Consider the following 11,759-nt stretch of genomic DNA (forward strand, 5'->3'; position numbering starts at 1 on the left):
CAGGCACTGATACAACAACCTAGTCTTTTACACCCTTCAAGCTCTCCTCCTTTCTCAAACTTCGAACAACCCATCATCTTTCAAATCACCATAATGCGCGCAATCAGCCCGGTCTCGCTGATCAGCGCCGTAACCACCTTGGTTACCTTACTCCTGGTGCTATCGCCATCACAGACGTTGGCCTCTCCCGTCTCATCGGTCAAGAGGGCCTCGTCTTCATCCTACTGGCTGGCGAACATCCAGCGTCAAGGTTCTGTGGCATTCGGTAGCGACTCATCCTACGCCGTCTACCGCAATGTAATGGACTATGGCGCCAAAGGTGATGGCTCTACAGACGATACAGCAGCAATCAACGCAGCAATTTCTGCCGGCAGTCGTTGCGGTTGGGGCTGTGATAGCAGCACAGTCACCCCTGCTCTCGTCTACTTCCCTCCTGGTACTTACATGGTTTCTCAGCCTATTGTCATGTTGTACTACACTCAGCTCGTTGGAGACGCGCTCAACCTGCCCACTCTGAAGGCTACTGCTGGTTTCCAAGGCATGGCTGTTCTGGACTCTGATCCTTACGACAGCAGCGGTGCAAACATGTTCACAAACCAGAACAACTTCTTCCGTCAAGTCCGCAACTTCAAGATCGACTTGACTGGCATGCCTCAGACAGCTGGTGCAGGTATTCATTGGCAAGTCGCTCAAGCAACCTCGCTCCAGAACATTGTCTTCAACATGATTCCTGGCTCTGCTTCCAAGCAAGTCGGTATCTTCATGGACAATGGTTCTGGTGGTTTCATGAGCGATCTCGTCTTCAACGGCGGCAACTACGGAGCTTTCTTGGGCAACCAGCAGTTCACCTCGCGTAACTGGACCTTCAACAACTGTAACACTGCCATCTTCATGAACTGGAACTGGGCATGGACCTTGAAGTCGGTCTCGATCAACAACTGTGGTGTCGGTCTTGATATCTCCAACGGTGGCTCTACCAACATCCTGATTGGCTCTGTCATCCTCATGGACTCCAAGTTGACTAACACTCCGATCGGTGTCAAGACTTCGTTCACGTCCAACAGCGCCCCTGCCACTGCCGGTACTCTCATCATCGACAATGTTGACTTCTCTGGCTCGCCTATTGCTGTTGCTGCTGCTGATGGTAGCTCAATCCTCGCCGGTAGCAAGGTTGTTGCATCATGGGGTGAGGGACGCCAATACTCCGGTTCTTCTGGTTCACGTGTTCAAGGATCTCTTGCTGCTCCTTCCAAGCCTGCTGCCCTGCTCGACAGTACTGGCAAGTTCTTTGAGCGATCCAAGCCACAGTACGAGAACATGCCCACCAGTGCATTCATCAGCGTCAAGAGCTTCGGTGCCAAGGGTGATGGTGTTACTGATGACACTGCTGCCATTCAAAAGGCCATGAACGGTGTCAATTCGAACCAGATTTTGTACTTTGACCATGGTGCCTATGTTGTCAGCAGAACCATCAGCGTTCCCAACACCATCAAGATGACTGGTGAGATCTGGCCTCTGGTCATGGCTACTGGCAGCTTCTTCAGCAACCCTGGTAACCCTCAACCTGTCTTTGACATCGGAACGGCTGGCCAGTCCGGGGCGGTCGAGATTACCGATCTTATCTTCGAGACCAAGGGCCCTGCTCCTGGTGCAATCATGCTGAAATGGAACATGGCTTCGGCACAAGGTGCGTCGGGTATCTGGGATACTCACGTGCGCATTGGTGGAAGTGCAGGCACAGGGTTGCAGAGCGACAAGTGTTCCAAGAATCCATCTTCTACTGCTGTCAACACTGGTTGTGAGGGGGCGTACATGCTCTTCTGGGCCGGTACCAAGTCTGCAGGTGTTTATCTCGAGAACACCTGGTTCTGGGTTGCTGACCACGAGCTTGACCTCGCCGACCACAACCAAATCAACATTTACAACGGCCGTGGTGTCTATATCGAGTCTCAAGGTCCTGTCTGGCTCTATGGTACCTCTTCGGAACACAGCATCTTCTACAACTATGAGGTTCGCAACGCGAAGAACGTCTTCATGGGCATGATCCAATCCGAGACGCCATACTTCCAGTCCAATCCCAAGGCGCCCACTCCCTATGTTCCAGAGCGTCCCTCAGACCCTACCTGGTCGATCTGCTCTCAGCAGAACCCATCGGCACCTTGCTACAAGTCCTGGGGTCTTCGCGTCATCGACAGCACCAATGTCTTCATCCACGGTCTTGGTCTGTACTCGTTCTTTGAGAACTACGACCAAGATTGCGTCACCACAAACAACTGCCAGCAGAACATGATCGGCCTCCAGGGTAGCAACAACAACCTCAACATGTATGCCGTTACCACAAAGGCTTCTGTCAACATGATCACTTTGGACAACGGTGTGTCTGCTGCTCTTGACGCAGACAATAGAAATGTCTTTGGTGCCACCGTTGCCTACTACCGCAAGGGCGGTTCTTCAGCACGCGACTGCGATGACGAGGATGAAGAAGAATAATAGGCGATTTCACGAAAGCTTGGGCGCGCTTCCTTCTTGCACAAACAACACTCTGCTTGCTATTTTCACAACTCCGGTAGATGTGGGAAACAGCAAGCCACGAATAATCGACAAAAAAAACCATCCGGAATGATTTTTTACTAACGACACAGCATCTAAAATACCCCGCGGGCCTCGGAAATGGAACAGAGGCAGCATCGGCGTTCTTTGTTTTTTTCTTCTTTTCCACTACATACAGGGAAAGTGATGACTCTTTGCATCTTTGGGAGGAGTTTTCTTTGATAGACCTTGAGGGTCAACACATCAGCATATGGCAGGGCATTTTGGACAGAACGGGTCCAGGTGGAGGAGAATTAAACAAACAGAAAAACTTTTGAAGGGCAGGCCACCCCTTTTTTGGTAGTTAGATGTAGTAGCATAGCAAAGGACAATCAACAGCACACATACCAACCAAATCTGCCACGCTCGAGAAGAAGATTTCGTCATCTCCTTGTGTTCATCGATCAGGAAAGCTCTCTCTTTGGTCTTTCCTTCCTTCTCTCTAGTCGTTCCTTCCTCCTCTATACGTACGTTCCTTCCTTCTCTAGTCGTTTCTTCCTTTTACATCTTTACTTGATATGTCTTTAGAGAACACTTGTTTTTAGCCATGGGACGGTGACACATTTGAATTGTTTGGCTAGGTAGTGCGATATGCTTTGCTGCCATGCTATATACTTGTTTACGGTTGACTGCCTTTGTCTGGACACTGGAGCTAGATTAGACTCTTTGATGAGAGAAGGCAGAAGCTGCTGGTTTGATGAACTGGTTCGTTTCCAGTCGAGAGCACGACATGCTCGCTACTGCTGTCAACTCTAGCGTGCTATCTGTATGGTGCTGACGTGACATCTGGACCAGGCATCATGTTATGTCTGTCTGAGTGTGTGTCGGTCTGAAAAGTATATCCATCGAATGCGGTGCAGAGTTACGATATACAGCGAGGACTTTGACTCATGCATCTGCAATCGAGCAGGTGATCTCAAGTCTGTTGGTAAAGGCCAAACTTGACTACCTCGACTTCAAGCGTCTCCATGTCCAGCAAGACCATCTCTCCGGTATCCTTGAAGCGCGGCACAGAGATGATTCGGCAGCTCTGGCCATCTGGACCTTGGATGACTGTGGACCCGAACCTAGGCTGGTTGCCTACAATGTAGATGTGAGGAGTCTTTTCAATGACAAAGCGATCTTTGTCTTGGAAAGGATAGCACCCTGCAGTTGTTAGCGCTCTATTACACACATTGGTGTGTTTGAAACCTTACATAACGTATCTGGGGCAGTGGGCGCGCATAGCCTCCAGCGTAATGTAGCTTCCATCATTTCCAGTCGGTCGTCGCCTTCGACATATTTGAAAACATCGTCGATGGGCTGACCTCCAGTAGCAAGGACTCTCCAACCATCCACATCACCCTCCCAAGGGTTTGTGACAGTGTCGAACCAAGCCGAGTCTTCAGAGTTGGGAGCGGCCATGTAAGCTCTGCTTCTTGGGAAGAGTGCAGAGTGCATGGGTTGTTGAGGTAGTGATGTGTGGGTAGGATCTTGTTCGCCAGGAATGATGGTGATGGGTATTGAGGGTAGAAGTGATTCCAGCAGAGAGTCCAGGCGGTCAGTCGGAGCAGGGTTGTAGGCGGAGGCGTCGTAACCATACTTCTTGACAGCAGAGGGCTTCTTGGTTGGCAAGTCTTCTGGATTGACAACAGGGCTTGCTGACGACAGAGAGTTGCCAGCAATCAATAGTCGCGATATACTCGATATCTTGTCCTGTTCAGCTGGTGAGGCCGACTCGCCGAGGAGATACTCGACGAGCATATCTAGAGCCATTGTGTCGCCAGAGTCACCACTGACACCCAACGTTGATACAATAGCAACCTTGCCAGCCTTCTCTTTCTTTTCAGCCTTCTTTTTGCTTGCGCCGTCGCCCTGGACCAGCGACCAACGTTCGGGTTGCGGTGCCAGCTCAGGTATTTTCAAATCGATGACCTCGAAGTCACCATTAGCGTTCTCGGTTCCCATGACTGCCACGATGCACCCTGTCACTAGCAGACATGAGCTCAGGAAACTGCCTGTCAAGCGTAGTCGACCAGATTCGTCTTCGAGCATGATTTGGTCGCCTTCTCCAGAGGTAAACTTTAGACGGGGCGGCGGCGCAGCAATCCAGTGCTACGAGACATGTGAGTGAGGAAACGACAGTGGACACTTCTCAAGGCTTACATGTTTGGAGATGTCGTCGAGAATGTTGGGCTTGAGTGGCATCTCCATGTAGACGGTGCCGGCAACCCAAACCAGTTCACCTTGTCGGACATCCAACACACGATCGACTTTGTGCACCTCATCTCCACCGATCTGTTGTAGTATAGTCTTAGTACTCTTTCTGTAGTCATGTGTTGAGGCTGCTGACCTCGAAGCCTTCCCATGCCTCGCTGGCAATGCGCTCTACGGCAGGCTTGAGAACGGCCAATCGGGCAAAGTACATGTCGGCATATTGCTGTTGGTAATGCTTTTGTTCGCCCTTGGCCAGATGGAATGATCGGAGGGGGTTGTAGGATGACGGCGTGCGCTCTAGAGTGTGGTATTTGTCGTTCCTTGCAATCTGGTCAGTTTTTTGCTTGTCCATCTCATTCTGATCCAGTCCACATACGAGGGCGGCTGCAATAGCGCATCTACTGAATTTGAAGGCGCCATAGCACTATGCAATGTATCGCAACAGTGTGGAGGACTAGAAGCTTGTCTAAGAGCTGCATGCCCGCGTCAAGAGGAGACGCGTTTCGACTTCCGTCTTTGACGCGACACAATTCCACTTCCTAATTTGGACGACTTCCTTGAATCTCAATCTTGGTGGTCATCATTTTCATACATATAAATACAGAGAGGAGTTGTCTATTTACACAGTGGGTATATGGCGACAAATTTCACTTTTCAACTTTTCACGCTGCCGCTGCGGCAATCTCTGCCTCAGCCTCTACCTCGCCAGCAGCTCCACCACCTAGCCCAATCTCCTGCACCTTCCACCCTTGTGCCTCATCGACGAAGCTCTTGCGTGCACCGAGAACCGCCATGCTGCTATTGGACATGCCCTTCACTAAGAATCGTTCCGCAGCATCGCGCACCTGTTCCTGTGTCACGTCCAAGAGCTGCTGTCGTCGTGTCTGCTCCATGTCTGGCGTCACTCCGCTCACGAATCTGGTCATGCCCTCTTCACTAACACTTCTAGGAGCATCTAGTGCTTGGAAGACAGACAGCTTGGCATCTTCGAGGTCGCGGTCACTCCACTTTCTATCCACTGCCCACTGGCCAACCTGGTCCAACACCTTGATGGTGTTTTCGGGGTTGGGGTCGCGGTAAGAGTAGAATCCGAACACGCCATCTAGTGCGCGAGAATAGGCTCCACCTCCGTATGCGCCACCACGCTCACGAATCTCACGATGCAGATGCTTGTGTGTGAGCAATTGTGCGAGAACTGCCAATGGCGCCCCCGAAGAATCAGTATAAGGAACCGTGGGAAGGGCAAGACCAGAGTAGTAGACCTGGTATGGGAGAGGGTAGAATGACTTGACGTTGCGAGTCAGCGTCAGGCCCGACTGCGATTGAGATGACAATTCAGACGATGAGAAAGTGCTGCTGAGGAAGCCTTCGAGAGCAGCCTCGTTGATGCTGGTAGACTCGGCACCGCAAGTGATAGCGACTCTCATGTTAGATAGATTGGCTGCAATGAGCTGCTGAATGGCCTTCAGTGGCTGGATGATGTCGTCGCCAATCTCGGGAAGGGATGCGAGCGAGACCATGTGCTTGATCTGGCTGATACCTCCAGTCTGCTCGAGCAAACTGCCGTGTGGGCTGATACCAGCCTCAGCGACACGTCTAGCATAGGCGTGCCCTGACTCGGCGATTGTATCAACACCACCACTAGCAGCACTTTGAACCAACTCGCGGAGAGAGGCTTTAGCCTTAGGTCCATCGAAGTCAGTTTCCAGAACGATTGTTCGAATCAGGTCATACAAGGCGGGGACGTTCTGGTCGAGGGCAAATCCGGACAGACTCAAGCCCTCTTCGCAGACCTTGGTGTCAGTAGGAGATGTACATGCGTGGTAACCGAATGAGACGCCACCAGTCTTGAGCTTGATGAGATCCTCGATCTCTTCCATCGACTTGGTCTTGGTTCCAATGCGCATGAGTGCATCACAGAACAGTGGCACAAATGTGCGCAGCTCTGTGGGTAGATCCTTGAAGATGCTGAGGGCTCTGAAGTAAGTCAGACCGTTCGTTGGGGCTTCTCTCCATTGCACCTGGACATTGTTGAGCGAGCCTTGACGGGTTTCAGTGATAGGCTTGGTGCGAGGAATGTCCTTGACGTGGACGGACGGCAGACAGCTCAGATCCTGCTCCTGCATTTGTTGTTCGACGAGCTCAAGCTCTCTCTTCTTCAGCTGATCGTAAGCCTCCTGCTTGGAGCCAAACATCTTCTCGGCCTCTGCTTTCTTCGATGCGAGTCTTTGCGCTTCCTCCGCGAGAAGATCCTCACCATAAGTTGCAGAAGGCTCCATGGTAAATGTCAGAGTATTGTCGTTCAACAAGTACTTCTCCAACAAGCCCTCGAGATAGCCACCCTTCGCACACTCTGCCTTGAAAGTATCAACAGTCTGTTGCCATGCCAGAGCATCAAAGACATCTACACCATTGAACCAGCCAGGCTTCAATCGTTGTATAATCGACATGCCAAAGTTTGCGGTTTTGTGCTTCAGGCTGAGCTCGAGCTGGTGCAGAATACCATCAATCTTTGATTGGTCGAAACCCTTCTCTCTAACCTGACGCAAGGTTTCCATGACGGCCTCCTTGACCTTGGGTACATTTTCCTGCTTGACACCATTCAGACCGACGGAGAACACACCGCGCTTGCCAGAACCATCGAATCCGGTGTTTGGAGAGAAATCAGGGCCAAGTCCAGCTTCGATAAGGTTGCGGTAGAGAGGTGAGCCATAGCCGTCCATCAACAATGAGGAGATTATGGAGAGCGAGAAGTTCTCGAGAACATTAGATGTGTCTCCCATCAGCCAGGTAACAGAGGTCTTGAACTGAGAATCGGCAGGGTTCAGAGGATCTAGAGGGCCCTTGACGGTGATGTAGCGAGGTCCACTGTCGAGGCTTTCGGGAACCTTGATGTCCGAGTCTATCGAGATGCGCGAAAAGTTGTCCAGCTCCTTGCCGATAGACTGAAGGTGGTCAGTAAGAGGCAGGTTACCGTAAGTCAGGACCTTTGCGTTGCTAGGATGGTAGTGGTCGGCATGGAACTTCTTGAGCTGGTCGTAGGTTAGATCGGTCATCTTTTGAGGATCGCCGCCAGAGTTGTTGATGGCAGGGAACAGGTTCTCGTGGAAGCGGATGTAGTATAGATATTGCGAGTCAGACATCTGACCCTTCATTTCGTTGTATACAACGCCTTTGAAGATGATGTCGTCGGAAGAAGGATTTTCGGCTTGGGGGTTCTCTGGACCAAGACGCCATCCTTCTTGGGTAAAGTCGTGCTCTTTAAGAAGAGGGTGTAGGGTAGCATCGAGATAGACACCCATGAGGTTCTTGAAGTCTTGCGCATTTGTCGTGGCGAATGGGTATGTGGTATGGTCGGACGAGGTGAAGGCGTTCATGAAGTTGGAGAGCGATCGCGGCAGCATCTTGAAGAAGGGGTCGCGGACAGGGAACTTCTGACTGCCGCAAAGAGTGGTGTGTTCCAGGATATGAGGGACTCCAGTGGCATCCGGAGGGTTCGTCTTGAAGCCAATAGAGAAGACATTGTTCTGGTCGTCTCGGGCAATGTGCAGATAGTCAGCACCAGTACGCTCGTGAGTGAACTGAAGAGCAGTAAGTTCGAGTTCCGGAACGTGTTTAGCACGCTTCAAGGTAAATCCGTGTAGCTGATCTCCAGGCTTGGGATAGTTCGACAGGTCAGTCACGGAAGCATAAGTTCGTCGCAAAGCTGGTAGGTCGGTGTGGGCAAGGCGAGTCGGCCTGCCCGCTAGCCTGTTGACTCCACGCAACATGTTCAAGCAGATCAGAGCTCCTGACCTTACAAGCTTCAGTTTCGTGTTAAGGAAGGAACATGAATGTCTCGATGATCCGATTCAAAGAGCAGTCGCGAATGGGGCACGGACCAGGTGGGCGAACGGCTGGTTCTTCCGTCCGCACCTGCCTCTCTTTGCACAGCGACGAGGCCGAGTCTGATAGTCTGCCGGCACACGACGAACAACTGCGAACGAGTGCTCACGGGACTCGGACTATTACTTGGACCTTCCACTCTGTCTGGACATCCGCCCATCCATTTCTATACCAGCTCTGCCTGCCCACCTGGCATTCATAGCAAGCCCTGTTCGAGACCCCTCTTACTCATCTGGATACACCCACGATCTCACTACCCTCTGCTTCATCGCTACGTCGATATCTTAGTCGCCATTAGATATTACCCTTCCGATCTCCTCGTTTGCGCCACAGAGACAGGCACACCCGGATTTTCGCTGTGCCCGCCTGTCTCAGTGCGCCAATATCGACTTCCTCCTTGCGCAGAATTGCCCCCGATGCAAGGGTCATCTTTCCGTCCACTATCTCACTAGACTATTTCTTTGACTCTTGAGCCATGGCCCAAGTCGCCTCACAACACCAACCTCACAGCTCACGCGCTTCGCCTGCCTCTGTCCACGATCCCCGCGATGATGCTCCATTGCCCGCCGCTCCTCCACCGCCGCCGAACAATGCCTCTGCCAACAAGAAGAACAAGCCCAAGAAAGGTGCTGCCGATACAAACGACGCACATAAACAGCTTCAGGCCAAGATCGCTCAGCTAGAACAGGATGCTACGGGACGGGCTGAAGAAGATGCGGAAATCGGTGTGTGATTGGTCATTCTCGTCTATCATATCCATGTGTATACTGACCATGACAGATCGGGAAGTTAAGAAGGCCAATAGGGATCTGCAAAATCTCCTCCAATCCATGGATGGCCCGATATCCAAAATGGAAACTGTACAACGAAAATACTCGGAACTTCTGGCAGAAATGAAGAGGACTGAACGAGAACACATCAAGGCCAAGAAGCGAGGCGATCAATTGCAGAAAGACAAGGATACCCAGAGGTCAGAGCTCACAAAGGCCAATTCCATGAAGGAGAAGCTGGAGAAGCTTAGTCGTGAGTTGACAAAGGAGAACAAGAAACTTAAGGTGCGCAACTGCTGGATACTTTCATCGTGATGCGGTTTATTGATTGCCCGATGCAGGAGGATCTTCGCGAGTTGAAGGAAAGCGCAGCAGACAAGAATGAAGAACTGCATCGTCGGCTCGAACGAATGGTGGGCGACGTTGAGCAAGTGATAAGCGATCGTAAACTTCCAGAACGACCGACCGGCGAGATGGAGGAAGACAAGCTGTACGTCTCCTGCGCCTCCCCAGACCTTAGTTGTCTCTCACTGACAGCTTCGTGCCAGCTTCCGAGAAAAGTTCAAATCTTTCGTCGAACAATACGAAATGCGCGAAATCCAGTTCCATTCACTCCTCCGAAGCAAGGAGCTCGAAATCCAATACCATCTTGCACAACAAGAACGACTTCGCAAGCAACAGGATGCAGAATTGAACAAGTCGCATCAGTTGACCCGTCAGGTATCTACCTTTTCCCAAACAGAGAATGAACTGCGCAGTCAGCTGAATATTTATGTGGAGAAGTTTAAGCAGGTGAGACTTTTTTTCCAAACATGCTGCCCTCGTCCATGTCTTTCTACCTCTCTCGTAGAGAGCTCCCGCCCGTCTCTACTACCATCAGTACAACCGCCACCGCCCAACGACCAACTCTCTCCCCATCTCCAACATAGGCAGTACCATCTCACTCACTGACCGCATTAGCAGGTCGAAGACACCCTTAACAACAGTAACGATCTGTTCCTGACGTTCCGCAAAGAGATGGAAGAAATGAGCAAGAAGTCCAAGCGTTTAGAGAAGGAAAACATGCAATTGACACGCAAGCAAGAAGCCACGAACAAAAACATCTTCCAGATGGCCGAGGAACGCACCCACTCACAGCAAACCATCGATCGCCTACACAAGGAGAACGAGAAGCTGAAGAAGCTCTGTCGCGCCATGCAGACCAATGGTTACGGACGCTCAGACATGGTCAACGCCGCCCCTGGAGCTCCAAACCCAGCCCACCACCCCGACGAAGAGGATGAGGAAGACGACCTTGCCGAGACAGATTCCGAATACGACGAATATGACGAGGATGAGGAGGGCAGCGTTGAGGCTGAGTACGATGATGACACAGAGGACGAAGCCGTCGATCAACGACCTCGCACATACGGCCCAGTGCCACCACCCCCTCCGCCACCGCCTACAGGCGAGCTGGCTCAGGGTGCGAACGGCAAGGTTCGACAACCTCCACAGCCAGTGAATGGTGTGAAGCATTGAAGCAAAAGACAAAAAAAGCAACACATCCTATCATGGGTTCATCCCATCGCACCGTTTGTCTTATTCAAACCCCTACTTTTCTCGTCACCAATGTGAGAATACACCTTACTATATCCATGAACGTTCTGATAGACTTGCTCTGTTCACAACCTTTTCTCGCTTTCTGTTATCCTCCATACCCTATATTTCCTTCCAAGCGTGAGGCAGATACACTATCAGGCGTCAACCAACAGACATTCCATTGTTGGTATCCGACGAGACAACCGCGCAAGATCAATAATTCCGTTCTTCTCTCCCCCTCTTCCCTGACTCTCTTCACATCTCGTCGCATTTAGCGACCCGCGATGTTTTATCATTGCACGGGTCCTGGTGGGTCGTAAGATGGGAAGAAGCAAGGTTCGAGAATGAGGGTTCGTGGAAGCTCTGGCTATTACAGACCCGCCTGTATTTGAGTAGCACGCTGGCGGACTAAGTTTCAGAGTACATTTTCCGGTTGTATATATCGTTCGTCTGCACTGAGTAGACTAAGGCATGTTGTAAAATTGTGCCCAAGCAGAAAATAAGAAATGAATTCAGTCACTCTCACGAATAGCTTCAGTGGTGTAAATCCACTAGCATCTTAAGTTTCGTGTTTAGACAGGCCACAAATATGCGTCGAGGCCTCGCAGGCAAAAACAAAGCCTCGAGTCTTATGGACCAAGCACTCTGACTTCGATCTGATCCTAGATTGAGTGACTGCAAGGCATAGCAAATTAAAGACACTTGTTGGCAAAAGGGATGTCGCAGCCAGGAATCGAACCA

General features: G+C 51.1%; 3 protein-coding genes across 3 annotated transcripts; 1 reads left to right on the forward strand and 2 right to left on the reverse strand.

Moving 5' to 3' along the window:
* Positions 1-93: 93 nt before the first annotated feature.
* On the forward strand, positions 94-2,490 carry M437DRAFT_37225 (glucan 1,3-beta-glucosidase; the record flags this gene model as incomplete). The annotated part of the gene is made up of 1 exon (XM_041019589.1): positions 94-2,490. The coding sequence occupies one exon, from the start codon at positions 94-96 to the stop codon at positions 2,488-2,490; it is 2,397 nt and encodes a 798-aa protein (XP_040884674.1).
* Positions 2,491-3,505: 1,015 nt separating this feature from the next.
* Positions 3,506-5,205, reverse strand: M437DRAFT_80293 (uncharacterized protein; the record flags this gene model as incomplete). Its single annotated transcript, XM_041027329.1, has 5 exons — positions 3,506-3,735; positions 3,786-4,683; positions 4,735-4,866; positions 4,922-5,105; positions 5,162-5,205. 5 exons carry the CDS (start codon positions 5,203-5,205, stop codon positions 3,506-3,508), a joined length of 1,488 nt encoding a protein of 495 aa, XP_040884675.1.
* A 242-nt stretch (positions 5,206-5,447) lies between these two features.
* Positions 5,448-10,955, reverse strand: M437DRAFT_71461 (uncharacterized protein; the record flags this gene model as incomplete). The annotated part of the gene is made up of 3 exons (XM_041025674.1): positions 5,448-8,491; positions 9,546-9,573; positions 10,911-10,955. 3 exons carry the CDS (start codon positions 10,953-10,955, stop codon positions 5,448-5,450), a joined length of 3,117 nt encoding a protein of 1,038 aa, XP_040884676.1.
* Between the last annotated feature and the right edge of the window lie 804 nt (positions 10,956-11,759).

The sequence above is a fragment of the Aureobasidium melanogenum genome, assembly GCF_000721775.1.
Source record: "Aureobasidium melanogenum CBS 110374 unplaced genomic scaffold scaffold_1, whole genome shotgun sequence".
Classification (NCBI taxonomy): Eukaryota; Fungi; Ascomycota; class Dothideomycetes; order Dothideales; family Saccotheciaceae; genus Aureobasidium; species Aureobasidium melanogenum.